The sequence below is a fragment of the Blastomyces gilchristii genome (assembly GCF_000003855.2).
Source record: "Blastomyces gilchristii SLH14081 genomic scaffold supercont1.3, whole genome shotgun sequence".
Classification (NCBI taxonomy): Eukaryota; Fungi; Ascomycota; class Eurotiomycetes; order Onygenales; family Ajellomycetaceae; genus Blastomyces; species Blastomyces gilchristii.
In genome coordinates, this window is record NW_003101680.1 from 2134982 (window position 1) to 2153574 (window position 18593).

At 42.0% G+C, this 18593-nt stretch overlaps 5 protein-coding genes across 5 annotated transcripts; 1 reads left to right on the plus strand and 4 right to left on the minus strand.

Moving 5' to 3' along the window:
* Positions 1-5467: 5467 nt before the first annotated feature.
* On the minus strand, positions 5468-5996 carry BDBG_16503 (uncharacterized protein). The gene has a single exon (XM_031724447.1). It carries the CDS (start codon positions 5970-5972, stop codon positions 5733-5735), a length of 240 nt encoding a protein of 79 aa, XP_031576924.1. The 5' UTR covers positions 5973-5996; the 3' UTR covers positions 5468-5732.
* A 131-nt stretch (positions 5997-6127) lies between these two features.
* Positions 6128-16372, plus strand: BDBG_02186 (ATP-dependent RNA helicase HAS1). Its single transcript, XM_031720686.1, has 6 exons — positions 6128-7859; positions 7923-13448; positions 13540-14261; positions 14354-14614; positions 14690-15489; positions 15645-16372. The coding sequence occupies exons 2-5, from the start codon at positions 12755-12757 to the stop codon at positions 14930-14932; spliced, it is 1920 nt and encodes a 639-aa protein (XP_031576925.1). The 5' UTR covers positions 6128-7859; positions 7923-12754; the 3' UTR covers positions 14933-15489; positions 15645-16372.
* On the minus strand, positions 6191-10438 carry BDBG_02184 (asparaginase). The gene has a single exon (XM_002627467.2). It carries the CDS (start codon positions 10316-10318, stop codon positions 8582-8584), a length of 1737 nt encoding a protein of 578 aa, XP_002627513.1. The 5' UTR covers positions 10319-10438; the 3' UTR covers positions 6191-8581.
* Positions 10575-12316, minus strand: BDBG_02185 (mitochondrial import inner membrane translocase subunit tim-17). The gene is made up of 4 exons (XM_002627468.2): positions 11858-12316; positions 11577-11775; positions 11255-11409; positions 10575-11178 (listed from the first exon to the last, which is right to left on the minus strand). The coding sequence occupies exons 1-4, from the start codon at positions 11924-11926 to the stop codon at positions 11119-11121; spliced, it is 483 nt and encodes a 160-aa protein (XP_002627514.1). The 5' UTR covers positions 11927-12316; the 3' UTR covers positions 10575-11118.
* On the minus strand, positions 15599-18593 carry BDBG_02187 (uncharacterized protein; the record flags this gene model as incomplete). Its single annotated transcript, XM_002627470.2, has 5 exons — positions 18247-18593; positions 16720-18185; positions 16001-16633; positions 15794-15853; positions 15599-15766 (listed from the first exon to the last, which is right to left on the minus strand). Exons 3-5 carry the CDS (start codon positions 16427-16429, stop codon positions 15599-15601), a joined length of 657 nt encoding a protein of 218 aa, XP_002627516.1. The 5' UTR covers positions 16430-16633; positions 16720-18185; positions 18247-18593.

An 18593-nucleotide genomic window follows, 5' to 3' on the forward strand; every position in this document is an offset into this window, starting at 1 on the left:
TGAATACTAGAATCAGACACTAGAATAGCATCTTTAAGTATTCTATTTATATTATCAGAATAATTGACTCAAACATCTTCTGACTGCTGAATTTGTATATAATAATATAAAGAATGCAATCTTAAAGATATCTTTCTTCTATGCTTATTATAAATATAATTCTTTATTACTCAGTGACATTGTAAATAACATTCTGAAGAGAGAAATAAGCAGTCAGAATGTCAGACAGATACAGAGAACAGAGTATCTCTCAGTGCTAGAAATAAAAGCAAGATTGAAACTTTTGAACAAAATTTATAAGAAGACAGTGAAAAGTATTTATCACATTCAGAAGTAGCAGATAAAATACTATAATTAAAAACATCTTTCAATGAAGTTCTTAATAGAGAATCAAGTACTACTTTCAGTAAAGAATATCAAGATAATGAGACTGTGTAAGAAGCTCAGTGAGTGATGACTAGAATCTTTTTCAGTAATAAGAGTGATGAGTAAGCAGATATATGAGTTGAAATTACTCACAGAATTGAAATCAATTTATTCTGTTTTTCACATTTTCTATTTAAAGCTCTATAAGCAATGCTCTGAGACAGAGCTGTCTCAGCTAAATAGTATTGAGATTAAGAATGATACTGAATATCTTGTGAAGAAAATATTGAATAAGTAAATATATTACAGCAAGCTTCAATATCTTATTAAATGAGAAGATTATTTATTATCAGAGAATTCATGAAAATCACTTGAGCATTTGAAAAATACTGAGAAAGAGATTGTAATCTATGAGATGATTAGTAAAGATTACTCTGTTACATATTAAAGATATTAAATAAGAAATACTACTTAAGACTTCTTATTTTTCTTAAAGAATTTTTTAGAGATAATCTTATAGTGATAAGCTGATATCTTATAGACTCTGTAGTACTCTTCTTCTATTTTCTCTCAAAGAGTTTTTAGAAGTTTAATAAGACTACACAAGTGTAACATTTCTGAAACAGTTAAAAGAAAAGAGATATTTGAAATCAATAAAAAGATTAATATTATTAACTCATAGATCACTACTATTCTAATAAAGCTGCAGCTCACTGAAAAAGTAAAAAGAGAAATCAGAGTCTACTTACTAATAATCACATCTTCATTAAACTCATTCTTCACTGTTAAAGTCTTCAGTACTGATATCTTTGTCTGCTGAGAAGTTAGTACTGCAGCACTGTAGAGAAGTATGCTGTAGAAGAGTATAAGAGATACTGAAAGTATTAATTTATCAATTTATAAAGCATCTCAGTCATCTGCTTCAACTGAAGTGAGATTCTCTTTAATCAGTGATTAATCTCTGTAATACTTTCAATAACAGCACTGACTAATCTCTTCTTAAGATCAGTTATTCTGAGATGTTTTTTCATCTCAGAGACTCATGCTTTTATCTTCTTTTATAGATAAGTAAGAGAAATCTCTTCAGTTTTAATAGAATCTATTAATACTTAAAGCTCTGAGACTCTCACTCTGTACTACTTAAGCATCTAGACTTCTTATCAGAGCTGACATGACATCTTTCTGTGAGATAATACTTACAGAGAGATAGAAGTCATTGTTATAGATATAACAGAAATAATGAGAGTGAGAGAAGAGACAGATATATAAAATTCTCTCTTTCTTCAGCTGCTTAATGCAGTGCAGACAAGTAGTAATACTGATCAGAGACTGTATCAGAGCCTTCTCACAGAGAGAAGATAAAGAAACTGCAGAATTCTGCAGACTTAATTTAGCAGTATTCTGAGCAGGGCTCAGATATGCTGTAGAAGAAGAACTACAGATTAAGCTTCTCAGAGTCACTGTTCTCAGAATCAAGCTCTTTTCAGATTTCTCTCTGAATGATCACACAGGGTCATACATCACTGTATTGACTGAGAGAAGGAGTAGTATTACAACAGCAGTGAGAGAGGCAGAGAACAGACTGAACACAGATGAACTGACTGGCAGAGAGAATGACATCTCACTGCAAGGCACAGTGACTACTACTACAGCTGTAAGAGAAGCAGAAGAAGAAGGTGTGACAATGAGAGCAGTGCTTTCATAACTCATTGACATCATCATCTCTGTCTTCAACCTGGCTTTCTTGACAGTCACGGAGACCACTGCCACATCATGAAGACATTTACTCACTAGAAAATGTCAGAATAAGCCCTTTATTATTCTTTAAGAATGATACTCTCATGCACTCACTATTACAATTGAGAGAAGAGAAAGAAAAATATTTCATAGAGAGAGAGAATCTTTTTAAAAAATCCTATTACTACTGTTAGCTTTGTCTCTAAAATACATCACTTTTACAGAGAATTTCATATATAAGATGAAATATAATAAGAGATCTGTAAGTCACTTATTAACTATGTTTTTCACATTTTAAATTGATATATAAGAAACTCATTTATCACATGTTTAGTTTGAATAAAGATGAATAAAGAAAGATCTATATAGTCAGCAGAAAAACTCATCTATTTCTTTATACTATATACAGCATATATACTGTTAATCAGTTGATAACTGTTACTATATAATAAAGATAATTTCTAATTCAGTAATCTTGAGAATATAGAGACTATACTCTTAAAGAGAAGAGTATTATTATACTCTCAGTTATATTAAGACTCTATTACAGTTTCACACAGTCTATCACTTTTATATAGATGATTTCATTCTATTTAAATTAGTTTTCAATTACTCTATAATATTATTTAAATATATTATAGAAAGATCTGATTAATGAATATAAGAACTCTACTTCTATATAAGATTAGTAGATTACTTTTTCTTAATAGTGAGATACTGCTAAGATATCACTTCAGCTATTCTCACTTATAAAATGAGAGAAGATATCTACTCATTATCTATATAGAATAACTAGATACTGGCTTCTTATAAAAGAAGTCAGTAATTCATTTTTCTTCTATTGAAATATATATAAGAGTTACTGCATATCTTATACAATTTTCTTAGTATACTAAGTATCATATCTATGATATTCTCATAATAACTCTGTAGCTTACAAGCTCACTATTTAAGCAAGATAGTTAAGCTCACTTATATAGCTTTTTAAACAACTATTTCTATATAATATCACTGACTAGTCATCACTTCAGTTTTATTATATTATATAAAGTCTCTGATACTGATATCTTTATCTGCTGAGAAGTTAGTACTGTGATACTACAGAGAAGCATGCTATAGAAGAGTATAAGAAATACTTAAAGTATTAACTTATTAATTTATAAAGTATCTCAGTTATCTATTTCAATTAAAGTGAGATTCTCTTTAATCAGTGATTAATCTCTGTGACACTTTTAATAATAGTACTGACTGACTCTTTCTTGAGATCAGTTATTCTGAGATGTTTTTTCATCTTAAAGACTTATGCTTTTATCTTCTTTTATAGATAAGTAAGAGAGATCTCTTCAGTCTTAATAGAATCTATCAATACTTAAAGCTCTGAGACTCTTACTCTGTACTGCTTAAGCATCTGAGCTTCTTATCAGAGCTGATATGATGCCTTCTTATAGAGTAGATAATACTTACAGAGAGATAGAAGTTATTGTTACAGATGCAACAGAAATAACAGAAGTAAGAGAAGAGATAAGTATATAAGATTCTTCTCTTCTTCAGCTGCTTAGCATAGTGCAGACAAGTAACAGTGCTGATCAGAGATTATATCAGAGCCTTCTCACAGAGAGAAGATGAAGAAACTGCAGAACTCTGCAGACTCAACTCAGCAGCATTCTGAGCAGGGCTTAAGCATGTGAGAGAGGAACTATGAATTGAGCTTCTCAAAGTCACTGTTCTCAGAATCAAGCTCTCTCCAGGTTCCTCTCTGAATGATCACACAGAGTCATACATCACTGTATTGGCTGGGGGGGGGGGGCGGCGTCGTGACAGCAGTGAGAAGAACAGGGGACGGACTGGACACAGATGCATCAGCTGGCAGAAGGAATGACACCTCACTGTACAGCGTGGCTACTACCACCGCGGCTGCAAGAGATGCAGAAGAGAGAGAAGGTGTGACAATGAGAGCAGTGCTCCCGCGGCTCATTGACACTATCTTCACCTTCAACCTGGCTTTCTTGACAGTCACAGAGGCTGCAGCTGCATCACAAAGATGTTTATTACTCACTAGAAAACATCAGAATAAGTCTCTCATTGTCTCTTAAGAATGATACTCTCATGCACTCACTATTACAGATGGAGAGAGGGAAGAAAAATGTGTCACAGAGAGAGAAGATCTTTTTAAAAAAATCCTGTCACTACTATTAGCTTTGTCTCTAAAATACACTACTTTTGCAGAGAATTTCATATATAGAATGAAATATATTGAGAGATCTACAAGTCACTTATTAACTACATTTTTCATATTTCAAATTAATATATAAGAAACTCACTTATCACATATTTAATTTGAATAAAGATGAGAAAAGAAAGATCTACACAGTTAGTAGAATAACTCATCTATTTCTTTATACTGTATATATACTGTCAATTGATTGATAATTATTGCTATATAATAAAGATAATTTCTAATTCAGTAATCTTGAGAGTATTAAGACTATACTCTTAAAGAGAAGAGCATTATCATACTCTCAACTGTGTCAAGACTCTGTTACAGTTTTATATAACTTATTACTTTCATACAGATGATTTCATTCTATCTGAACTAGTTTTCAATCACTCTATAACATTATTCAGATATATTATAGAAAGATTTAATTAATGAATATAAGAATCTCACTTCTATATAAGATTAGCAGATTACTTTTTCTTGATAGTAAGATACTACTGAGATATTACTTCAGCTATTCTTACTTATAAAATGAGAGAAGAGTATTCACTTATTATTTATATAGAATAGCTAGATGCTGACTTCTTATCAAAGAAGTCAGTGATTCATTTTTCTTCTACTAAAATATATATAAGAGTTACTGTATATTTTATACAATCTTCTTAGTATACTAAGTATTATATCTGTGATATTCTCACAATAACTCTGTAGCCTACAAGCTCACTATTTAAGCAAGATAGTTAAGCTTACTTATATGACTTCTTAAACAACTATCTCTACATAATGCTGCTGACTAGTCACTGCTTCAGTTTTATCACATTACAGTAGATAACTTTTCATCATTGAATATTTCATGAATTTAAGAGGATTTGACAGAATAGTGATGAGAATTACAGAATAATAAGATTGTATCTTCTTTAACATCAAGAGCTCTTTTTAATATCAATGCCTGAGTTGTTAATTGTGAATCTGACACTTCAATAAAAGCTGCAGAACTGTGTATTATAGATGTATTTGAAGATAGTATTAAGATATCAAGAAGATTGAAAGAAGAGATGACTTTAATAATAAGATCACTCATCTTCTTCTTATACAACTTCTTCAAAAGATTAATTATCTTCTTTTAATTCTTCTTCTTCTTAATGATGATTTTGTTGACCTGAAATTCATATTTATATGATATGATAACAGCTGTATAATCTACAACTTTCATCTTCTTACAGATCTACTTTACAATATACTCCTTAGTCATCTTTTCTGCAGTATATTGAATATGAAAGAAGCTGATAGTTGAATCATTTACTGAGACAGTCTGATATTTGATCTTGACAGAATTCTTTATCTCATTGATAATCACCCATTCATACAATCTGTATGAGATGTCAGACTCAGGTGTAGAGATTTGTGAATATCAAGAATCCTCAGACTGAGTCTCTATATCCTTCTCATCCACCTGCTTCTTCATCTCATCATTGACCGGATCCTCTCCATTATCCAGAACTTCTGGAACAGGTAGTTTGGGGAGACTGAGGCGCAGGGTAGGAGTCTTTGTACAGGCTTGCAAAGCAGCAGGACAGCGGGCATTGTGAGGCATATTGAAAAAAGGGTTGATTGATATATGTGGATTTGATGATAAAGGTAAGAAAGACATGTATTTGGATGATATTTGATTGAAAAAGACGTGTATTGGATGATATTGAATGATTCTAGAGAAATGCGGATATTTTGATTTTTTGGTGGTGTTTTGCTACTAATTTTCAGGGGGGGCTGGGAAAATTCTGTTTTCGCAAGTAATATGTCCGCCACAATACTACTCCGAGTGTTATCGGACTTGCTGGAATGGGCTATGATTTCAGCTCCATCCAGAACCCGACAAGCAGGCTTAGTATCGAATGTGGAAAGATTTTCCCACTGGTATCAACTTTCACATTGTTTGCCCAGTTTTTTTTCTCTCGTATTAGCCCAAGACTTTTCACCCGCTTACCAATAAAACACAACCGCGATGTTCAAGAAGGTGGTCGATACGTCTGAAACTTCTGCGAACGCCTTCTCCACGATAAGCAGCAGAAGATAGAGAATAAAGAAGCTGGATACATAGATATAATTTCTGTTGCGATGGAAAGTGGGGAATTTATCCACCAAATCATGACGTTTCTTGCTGCCGGGCATCAGTCAACATCTGCTACTTTTCAACCTGTTATTTATGCCCTCTGCAAGTATCCTGCAATCCAAACTCGCCTTCGAGAAGAAGTTCGGTCCTCCCCGCCATCGATTTCATTTGACTCCCCGGCACCTATTTCCGCCTCCCTCATTGACTCCCTCCCCTAAATACATGCTGTTTGCAATGAAACACTCCTCTTCTACCCCCCTCTCCCTATTTACAACGTGAGGCGGTCAGAGACACGGTGTTGACACTTTCATTCCAAAGTGAACCATCATTTCTATTTCACCTGCAGTCACGGACCACGATCCCGAACTGTGGGGACCAGATGCGGGAATATTTAATCCAGAGCGCTGGATGGGCCCTGGAAATGCCAATTCAGGCGGAGCAACTAGCAACTATGTATTTGTTACACTTTTTCATGGACCGCGGAGCTGTATCGGAGCAGCATTTGGACAGGCAGAGTTGGCCTGTTTGGTGGCGGTTACGGTTTGGAGATTTGAAATGGAGTTGTTGGATCCAGGAAAGGAGCTTAGGATCAGGCATGGGCCTCTCGGAGTGCCCGAGGATGGGGTAGTTGTGAATTCGGGATCGTACGGCAGAGATCTACTACATGTATTTCAGAGTTCTCTAGATCTATATCACTGAGTATCTGAGCATTAGAAATTGAGCCGTAGCATTTCAACAATCAGCTGGCGGCTGCTATAGCGTATAATTTTAAATAAGACTTTAAATACCTGACTACCCGTACGGATAGGCGGTGTGAAATTTCCCTCTTAATATTCTGTAAAGGAATTGAGTTACTCTGATGTGACGGTTATGTTGTATGTATCATAGCGTACACTCTCAATCTTTAAGACAAAAGGTGGACTCTTGGTCGTGTGCAAAAAGTCAGGTTTACCGAGCGTAATTTCCAATCCTTCAATGTTGATTTGAATTTATCTCACTTCGGGCCGTGGCGAAGGCGGCAGAATTGTAGGCTTGGACATTCTGTCTGGTTATATGCGCGATAGCGCACAAAATGTACATGTTACATGTTAGTATGCATTCCACATTGCCTCAACCTCCATCCGAGATGCCCAAAAACATCGCCATCGCCCAATGAATCGCCCAATCTGCTAGAACTGGACGAGCGCAAAGGCATACGATAAAGCCTTATGGGGACGTGGCACTTCACTCTGAAGACCTGATAGGAAACTGAGCAGCAGACTTGCGGCTCCACACCTTCGTTAGTGATATTGATATTGGTTTATATCCCTGATATGCATAGGACGTCAGGTTACCTCAGAGGAGAGATATGGATGGTCAGCATGGCTTTACGCGGGGTGAGTTAATGCCATCGCTAAGGATAGTTCGCCCGTTGTCGACTTCCGCAAGGTGCGTTTAAGACTTGAGGCTGCATCATGTCCCTCCCTAACTCTGGTACATACAAGGTAGCAGAGCCGACAGAGCCGCCTCATCCATGACAATTTCCAATATATCCGACACTACTGTTTAGTCCGCCCACAACGAGATGGGACATGGAATTTGGCGGGCCAACCACACCGAGAAGAAGTCGAGGATGAATGGCCACTATGCAAGGCACTTCAAGTAGAGTCAATATCTGCTAGAATGGGATGGCTGTACGGAGTGGAAACCAAACTGATGCTTTCAGCAGCCCTGTCAGGAGGGAAAACCTGTTCGCAAGGGATGCTGGACCGGTTTTGGAGCCATCTCATGTATGTAGTTGGGGCAGTTGATAAAGTGAAAAATTCCTTGGCTTCTGCGCTTCCTTTATATCCCCATTGCCATTTATTTTCAAGACGATACGCCTGTGTTGCGACCCACCGACAGCAGAGATAACACGGCAATGCCGTTTAGCAGAAGTTCAGTTCCGAATGAATTTTTTGCGTTCATAAACCCATAGTGGCGGAGATCGAGATCGAGGAAGAAGAATGTGAATTTCTTTTTCCTTCTTAATAGTTCAAGCGTCGTGGATGTAGCGATTAGCAGAACATGGCGGGCATTTCTCGTTTCATGAATCCAATATGATGGACCACGAAGGACAAGTATATTCCATATTGCTCCTCATGCATGCACACACCCATCCAGTCATAAAATCACTCATAGTCATCCCGAAACACCATCATCCTCTCCACGTCTTTCCCATCCTTCTCCTCCATCCAAGCCCGAAACATCCCCGTTGAATTAAAATCAAACACGACTTTTCCCCTCCGCAACTTTCCTTCGCCCAATGTCTGCTCATCGGTTTCCACCTCTGCTTCAATCCCAATAATTCCTCCCTCCCCCTCTCCAGTCTTCCCCCACCGCCTCCCCGCCGAACGCTGGAGCTCCCCACCGGGCCCTGCGACAGCAGTGACTGCCTGTGCCAGCGAGATAGAGTTTTGAGCAGATCCAAAGCGGACCATCGCAGCTGCAGTGCGTGTGGCAGCTGTGCGGAGGAAAGAGTCACCGTTCCCTGTACCTGAAAGGGCAAGGATTCGTCGGCGTTGAGGTTGACTGTAGCGATGAGGGTTGAAGTCTGTGTGCGGGCTGGAAGTGGATTTTCCCAGTGGAAACTTTTCAACAGGATACTTAGATGGTTCTAAAGCGGCATATCCTGGTGGGGGTGGGGAAGAAGAGAAACAGTCGCGGATTAAAGTGAAGGCGCTATTTGAATCGAAATCAGATCGCCATTGGGATCCCATCCGATACGAAGAAGTGGTGGTAGTGGTAGAAGAGCTAGCTTGATATGCAAGCAGATTGTCACGCCCATCTTGGGTTTGATAATTCATCGTGTCCCTTTTCAGTTGGATACAGCCTTTCGACCTATCCCTGCCACTAGCGCACACACTATTAGAGCTGTCACTCATATTTGATAGCCCCTCCACCCCTTCAACATCCCACGCCTCCGCCCAGAATCCCGCTCCCAATGTTGGAGTATCCCCAATCCGACCAGGGCATTTATTCGTCAAACCACCCGTACTAGTTGCGACAGCAATATTACCCCAACGATCGAGACAGACACACCCAACTGTTCCCTGGCTCAGATACAGCCCATCGCCATCATCAGCTTCCCCCTCGCCTCTCACCTCTACGTCAGCTCCCATATTCCTACCATCAGTCATCCTTCCTCTTGTCTTCCCCTTCTTCAACCCCCGTCGATGCTCATCCCACCTCTTCTTCGTCCAAAACCAATCATCCGGACAAAACTCCATCCCCCAATCTCTCGCCAAACCTTCAACATACTCTCCACTAAGCTGCGAGTGCATGTTACCTCCATCACCATCACCATCACTCGCATAGCCTGTCCTAAGCAACACTTCTTTTGCCAACTGAATCGGATGCCTCACATTGCGAACAAGCATCACGCCGGCCCCGCGCTTTATAGATCCTGGTGTTTTCTCCGATGCTAAGCAATTGACCTCACTATTATTAAAATCATCAACACTGTCCTCATCGTTGAGCAATGATGCAACCATAACGGAAGCCTCCATCTCAATCGTGCCCGCAGACGTAAACACGCTACCGCGGCCGCAGTTGAAGAGCTCGTTGTCTTCCATGAGTGAAACGGCGTGCACTGCAGCATTTAGCGCGCTTGCAGGAGAGATGCGCATGTTGTCATCGACAGCATCATTCTTGGCATTAATAGATGGTTCCTCCTCTTCTATATCCGCATTTAGCAGGGCGGTGGTGGAACGGAGGTAGGTGAGGAGTGATGTGCGGTATTGCTTATATAGCTCTGGAGGGAGACGTGAGTGTTGGATGTTCCCTGCACCACCATGGAGGATCACAGCTGGCTTGAAGAGGGGCTGGCTGCGAGTCCGTTGGCGTGGTTGGGGGATTGGAGGTGACATTATTTACTTGCTGGGTGCAAGCGTATATGGAGGTGAGGGTATGTTGAGTGGTCTCTGAAGAACAGGCCCTAGATCAAATATTAGCTGCTCCCGACTGTGGATGGGTCGGCGTTAGTCTGTTCAAGCTGGGGTCGTAGGTTATAGTCCTGGGCATGGTGCAAGTCACGTGTCGGTCATCTGCTTCAAAAGGTTCCAAAGTGGCCGAGGGGAGATCTGCTGTTCAGTCAGCACCCAATTGTTCCCAGGCAAGCTCGAATATCTGCGAAAAATGAACTTCATATATATATGCTGTTTCTTTTTGTTAATGCCAAGATACTGTACACAAAAGCGGTAGGTAATGTTACCGCTCTTTCACTGACCCAGTCCAAAATATCGCCAGAAGCAGTAGTAAAAAACAGTAAACCAGAAATCACCGCCCTAATAAACACAGAGCATGCGTAAGGGGGAAATTCACCGGGGAGAGATGGGTAGTGATTCGGGCGAGGGCCTATTCCGCATAGAATAGATAAGGGAGATGCAACATTAAAAAAAGGAGGGTAGGAGAAAAAGTAGAAACATAGAAAAGAGGAACGTAAAGTGAAAAATTACATGAAGAAAAAAAGAACAAATCAGAAGGTAAAAAGGGGACAATAGTCATAGACAGACAGATGTGACAGAAGAAAATCATCTATGCCCACGCCTCCAGAGACAAATGATATGAGCCCACGACCGAACTCCCGCAGAGAAGAGGAGAGATTAAGAGGATAGGATTTGATTCTTAGCATAGCAATAAAGAGGGCAAAATAATGTATACCCGACGGTTAGGCTAGCATTGGGGCTGATGATGATTTGTCTGTTGCTGGAGGGGGCGGTGGTGGTACCTAATAAGAGCAGGACGTACATTAGAAACATGGGAAATTTTTGGTTAATAAAAGGGGGGATGAATTCTTGACGTACGTCTAATCTTGTATTTTCCGCCATCATTCTTTGGAACCCGATTCCGACGCCCTCAATCACAGCCAAGAAGCAGCCGCACATGATGGCTGAGTTTCTGGCAGCTCTCATACCACCGCGAATAGCGAGTGCACCTCCCGTAAAAAAGCCCGCAATAACTAGAGTAAAACTGTCAGATATCCAAAAAAAAGAGTCATTCTCCAAGACGACAATGCTTTCCCCAAAACACTTCCGAACTCTCATCCTCATGGGCTTATCTCCCGCTCTTGGGAGATGATGCACAAAGGGGCCGGGAACTCAGAGAAAATGGAGGCTCTGCACATACTGGCATTATACGGATCCTCCTTCTTTCTTATCCCCTTAACCGCACAGTCAAATGTTGAGAACATGCCACCCCATACACCGAAATTTCCACCGACAACCGGCGCCCGAGCCTTGATTGCAGTCAGAGCACCTATCCGCCGTTCACCATAAGGGCTGTTTCGGAACCCTTTCACGCCGTGCCAGACTGCACCTCCGATGGCCTACAGCAAAAGCAGAAAACAAACTAGGCTCAGCAAAACGGGACAGCCACGGGTCTGAAGAAGGGAGCAAGAAATAACGTACACCCATACTAAACGCTCCACCGAAATCACTCAGCGCGACCCAGGGGCAGGGATCTCTTGTGTGATCCATCGTGACGGATAGCTTTGGCGAGGGCGGATGGAAAATCTTCACACAGCTATCGACGATAATATATCCGACGATTAGCCCAAGGAGGTCGATTCGGAGGAAAAAGTGAGCCCGAAAAAGCAGCTATTGGAACGAAAAATAAAGCGAAGTATCTGTCCGTCCCGTCCTTCGTCCAGTCTGCGGCTATCCGTTTCAACTCAGCGAACACTTCAAGCTTCCAGCCTCGAAAGGATAGTAAAATCAATGTTGGACAATATTCCGGACTCTGCTAAATCGCGGCAATAAAAGGACCGGCGAAAGGGGGCCCAAGCAAGAGAATGTACGTGAGAGGGAGGCCAACGTGTCGTTGTCGTCGGTGACATAGATATCGGCGGAGGTGGAATAAAGAATAAAATAGCTAAGGTTTTTCTGCCCCGATCAATCTTTTGCTTCACCGGCGAGAAAATGCTTGGCAATATCACGTGATATAACTTACCAAAATCTATTAAAAAATGCGAGCCTGCAGAACTAAGATGAACTCCCATTCATTTTTCTGTCATGGACATAGTTTTTACAAAAGCTTCCGAGGGATTATTACATGTATATACATTATTATTGAATTTCACCTGCATCGCATTTTCTGGGATGTTTTTGAAGCTGCACCAACAGATTTCCAGCAGTGCTATTATCACCACGTGACCTATGAACTCTAAAGTTTTTTGTTCGAGTTCAACGCTAAGCGAAACAGCAGCAGAAAAATCATCTTAATTTATTTCAACTCGACAAATTCAATATCGAAGTGCAAAGAGGAAAACCAAAGGGAAAAGAAAAGGAATAAAAAAGGTAAAGAATATGCCAATGGCAATGGAAACGGCCAAGGAATCCTCTAAAAAGAGGAAGAGAAAGCATGCCAGTTCCGGCGAAGGCATTCGGAAAAAAGACAAGTCTGCGACTCCACTAGAAGCCGATTCACCAAACGCTGCTCCCCCCACAGAGTCGAGGAAGGCGATAAGGTCGAAGAAACGTAAGACAGGACACGTCGCTGTCAGTAATGGAGAAAAGAAGAAGAAGAAGCAGGAGGAGGACGGGGATCTTGAGGAGATGGCCAAGATGAAGGATGCGGATGATGTTGAGAAGGAGGATGAGCAGGCAGAGTTGTCGCAGAGTTCTGCCGGGGAAGAAGACGGCAATGCGGACGAAGAAGAAGAAGAAGAAGAAGTAGAAGAGGATGAGGACGAAGAAAAGCAAACAAACGGACAGTCGAACGGAGACCAGCTGGAACTTCCCTCTGTAAATGCCGTGTCGCTGCCACAAACAGAGTCTGAGCCGCAGAAGTTTTCAGAGTTGGACCTCTCCGACAAGACCATGAAGGCGATTGCAGATATGAAGTTCGAGACAATGACGGAGATTCAGCGTAGGGGTATACCACCGCTCTTGGCCGGGAGGGATGTTTTGGGTGCGGCGAAGACGGGGTCGGGGAAGACCTTGGCATTCTTAATACCCGCTGTGGAGATGTTGAGTGCATTGAGGTTTAAGCCTAGGAATGGTATTGTCGCACCGTGGTTCCTCTTCCGTCTATGTTTTGTTAATTTTTACGGAAAGATTTTCGTTAACGATCATGACCGGGTTTGATTTAGGAACTGGTGTTATCGTTATCTCCCCAACTCGAGAACTTGCGCTGCAGATCTTTGGTGTCGCGCGGGAGCTCATGGCTCACCACTCACAGACATACGGTATCGTTATTGGAGGAGCCAACAGGAGGGCTGAGGCAGAGAAGCTTGTAAAAGGTGTCAATCTACTAATCGCAACCCCCGGCCGTCTGCTTGATCACCTTCGAGACACGCCAGGGTTCGTGTTTAAAAATCTCAAAGCTCTCGTAATCGATGAGGCAGACCGGATTCTGGAAGTCGGCTTCGAGGACGAGATGCGCCAGATTGTTAAGATCCTGCCTTCTGAAGATAGGCAGACGATGCTATTCTCAGCCACCCAGACAACAAAAGTGGAAGACCTGGCCCGGATTTCCCTCCGGCAGGGACCGCTGTATATCAATGTCGACCACCGCAAGGAACACAGCACAGTCGAGGGCCTGGAACAGGGCTACGTCATCTGCGATTCCGATAAGCGATTCCTTCTACTATTCTCATTCCTGAAGCGGAATTTGAAGAAGAAGATTATTGTTTTCTTCTCTAGCTGCAACTGCGTCAAGTACCATGCGGAGTTACTGAACTATATCGATCTCCCCGTCCTTGACCTCCATGGCAAACAGAAGCAACAGAAGCGCACGAATACGTTCTTCGAGTTTTGCAATGCTACTCAAGGAACATTGATTTGCACGGATGTTGCTGCGAGAGGCTTAGATGTAAGTTTTTCTATGGCCACGATATTTTTTAATAAAAGTTCAGGGGATTATGACAGCAGAAGGATCTAAATCTAACATGTACTCACGTCTAGATCCCCGCTGTTGATTGGATCGTTCAGTTTGATCCTCCAGATGATCCTCGAGACTACATCCACCGTGTTGGCCGAACAGCCCGTGGCGCAAATGGCAAGGGACGAAGCTTGATGTTCCTGCAGCCGTCCGAAGTGGGCTTCCTCAAGCACCTGAAGGAGGCTCGAGTTCCTGTAGTCGAGTTCGATTTCCCAGCTAAAAAGATCGTCAATGTTCAATCTCAGTTGGAGAAACTTATTGGACAGAATTATTACTTGAATAAGGTATGCTTATATACAGTTCTCCGAGCGATTTGCCTTTAACTAGCCACTCGCTAACCATATGCTTGAAAAAATCAGTCCGCCAAAGACGGGTACAGATCATACTTGCAAGCTTACGCCTCCCATTCCCTCCGCTCCGTGTTTGACGTCCACAAGCTTGATCTCGTTAAAGTAGCCAAGAGCTTTGGCTTCCCAACCCCGCCGCGCGTCGACATTACCCTAGCAGCCAGCATGAGCCGGGATAAGAAGCAACAGGGCCGACGGAATTATGGCAGCCAACCTAAACATGCGCCAAAGTTTAAACGAAAGGTGGAGGATTAGGGGATTAGTTCTGTATGTGTAGGGATCATCGATCGGAAGGTGATTGAAGAAGTTAAAGTTGAAATTGGTATAGAAAGAGGGTCGTGGCATAAAGGTTTATGTATACCTACCTGCCTCCCTATACTAAAATTATTCCAAAATATCCCCTAGTGTATTTTATTAGTTATTGGGTTTTACTTCTTGATACGCCTGTGGACAACAGGGCACTAGATTAGTTAGGCGTTGGAGCATTTTCCTACATTTACGTTACTAGAAAATAAATATTCAGTGCTTTAGGCCCATCAGCATCTATTGAACGGTTGTTTAATTTCCTTTCCATTTGTTAAAATTCCATGGAAGATGATACGCTTCAAACTACAAAGTATACCAGGGCACATTTAGTTAAGAGTGGGGCAAGCCTAGCAATTCGCATTTTCATTCTTCTTGTTTGTCGCTCACGATCCAACACCAATCAAACCCGGCCGCGCTTCCCCATATTTCCTTTCCTTGTAATGTACGGAAGGCAAAAGGAAAGTGAAAATGAGAACGAAAAGGAGAGGAAAGTGAAATAGCATAATGTGAGCCCTCCTGACTCCTTAACCGTGATGTCAACAGCAATGGGGATTCCGTTTTGTTTAAAGTAGGACAATTCAATCCGTAACTCAACGCACAATTTTAGACTGACGTTCACGACTCTATTTTCACGTTCTTTTTGTCTTTTTTCCCGCTAAAGCTTCCAGAGACAGCTTTCCATTTTGCGCCAGCCCGCTCTTCAAGAACCTCTGCCTCATCAGCCAGAGGTGACAACCCCTCTGCCATGTCCTGACCAGTTTCGGGTAAAGAGGATACATCAATCTATAGAACACAATGAGAATCGCGTACCGAGCTCTTAACCACCACGTGCTCTTGAGTCCGTAGCATCGGCGGGCAGTTCTTCCGTCGCTATTGCCATGTCGAGTGAGTGTCTAAAGAACGCGATTACGGCGAGAGCGCATGAAAGGCTGGTATATTTGGGTTGAAAGAGGCCCTGAGCAATGCGAACGGCTTCTTTGGGTGGACGGATTCTTTGCAAGCTCTCTATTCCAGTACTGTTTGAAAGCTGAGCCGTTTTCCGGCCACATGGATGGTGGGACTTGAAGGGCGGTGGGGGAATATAGAGAATTGTTGGTAGACTTGATCACGCTCTTCTTCGGAGAATGGGCCAACGATGGTCTCGTATTTTTCTATCATGGTCACATAAGCAACTACAGCGATCCAAAGCTGCAGCTGGGGATCCATGGCGTCATAGCTCTGGTTGGTCTTATTGTCGTTGACGGGTTTAAGTGTGGTTGTGACGAAGTTACGGAAAGCAATCTTCTCGGTCTCGGTGCCGAATGCCATAACATTGAGATATATGGCTGTGTTGAGAGTCCTCTCGGCATGGCGGGTGCTGAACGTGCTATGCCTTCCAGCAACCCGGCATGCCATGGCCACAGAGCTCAACCTCACGGGAGGTGCTAGTGTAACGTGTACATCCATTTCCAAGCTAGCTAGAAGCCGTGGACAACTGTAACACTGCGATGTTATCTCTTCGCACTTGGCGATTGGGTATGAGCTGGATTCGTCCCAACGGGAACGGAAACGGGCGTGCTAAATGATGAAGATGGAAAGCTCCGCAGCTGTGCCTAGGTCGTTGGTACAACGACCGAGATATCGCTGGTATGCGTTATGAATGCGATGAGCCTGCTGATAGAGTGAGTAGAAGTCCTATACAAGATATAAAAGAATAAAAAAAAATACAGAAAATTAGTTACGATAGAGATACTAACATCGAGCTATTGTTGTTTTATACCGAGAAATGCGCTACCCACCTCACCGGCTAAACCGAATGTGTATCCAATGAATAACGTTAAACCAATAAATCATTATTATGCGGGGTGCTTCGATTCATCGCCTTCGATCTACCTACTATACTTGAGCTATTGACAACCCGGTCAGTACTCACCTATGTATCAAGACAATACTCTATCGCGCGGCTCTGAGAAGAGATCTGCACTAGTAGTGATGCATACTTCTCAAGAAGCTCACTGAATCTGATCCCTTTCCTTTGTCCCACGTGGACCCACAGCCAGTGCGGAATGTGGGAGAAGATGATATGACTATATAATTGGACCGAAAACCCTCCAGAACCTTGAAGCACTGACGTGAAATTTGCCAGTTTTCCTCGTTAGTGATATCTTCCACGCCGTGGGGTTAAGGTCTCAACGCAAATGGCCCTGGTCTCTAGCCAAATTGTCGTTTTATTAGTTTTCAAATGGAGTGTAACATGACGCGATCGATATTAGAGTCGGATACCCCGAAGATAATCTTTTCTAGCCAACCATCTTACGGAGACAGGTTGTCCGGTGGAAGTGTCCGAGTTCGTCCTAGTTTGGCCGCCTTTCGTGCGAATCCGCTTTGTTCAAGGGTATCAGCCGCCCTAACATATTGTATTCCTGTCTGGTTACATATATTTTATGGACGTTAATTGCATTGTATGCGTTTTCTTTATTGTTAGTTGAGATACCTAGCGTTCCGGCCTTTCGCCAATAGTAGTCGTCCAACCGGGCGGGTGTTGGCTTTGATAATTGGAAAGCGTGTATATCCTATTTCATTGGGCTTTTATTTCTTTCGCAGGGTGGTTTACGCTGCGTGCTGTGTAAGGTGGAGTATAAGTTCGCTTGATATAACCAAGGATCTTTTGCTGGATATTTTTCCGCCACTCCTCCGCTAGTTTAAACTCGCAAAAGACTCCTTTGGCGAGTAATTTTCAACTTCGCCATAAAGTCTGTAAGACCAGGCGAATATTTTGGAGGCAACGCAGACCCGACTATTGTCAAAGGGCGGTCATAAGGGGCATAGAAAGTATCGAAGGACTTAGCGGTAGTGACAGGACACTATATGACTGAACCTCTTTCGCCCGTTTCAAAGCTGTCAAACTTTCTCCTCTTTTCTTCCCCTGGAGCTATGTCGCTCTTCAAGCAAATCAAGCATATTTATTCCATTTTATTTCACTTGCCATATTGTTGGAGAGCACCCGGACATATCGGTGAGAGGGCTCACTTGCTCGGCCTCGGGATTTTCTCTCACCAATTTCGGACGCAAATGCTCGATACGATACCTTTAGCTCTCAATGAGAGTTTCAGGAATGGTAAGATAGGAATGCGTTGTTTAAGGCCAAATCTTGCGTGGGAATAGTGATGTTGCGATACTAATCGAAGAAAATTGGGAGGAAGCTGAATATCAAAAGTAAATCCTACGGCAAGTTTAGTGAATCGAAACAAAGAATTTTTAATAAGATCAGACATCCCACTTACCTCAAACTTCCCATAGAATCATTATCACATCGACCTACAAGGCACGAGATAATACATTCTAGTGGGAGAGATCCAAATGGAAATGTTGACAGCAAGTCGAGGTACGAGGGCATATGTGATGGGCCAGGAGGCTGAGTTGCGGAGGGGTTGTCCCCGTCAGTGTTAGCATAAACAACGGGTTCAAGACCGAGTTACAGCATAAGAGAACCGAGTAAAGGCAGATGTAATTCTATTTTCCCGAGCCTGAAGTATGGTTGGAAGGGGAAGGGAGGTGTGGCCTTGATTATCGCGGTGATAGAATACGCTTGGCCAAACTTATCCATGTAGTCTTTCTCCTTTTGTTTGAC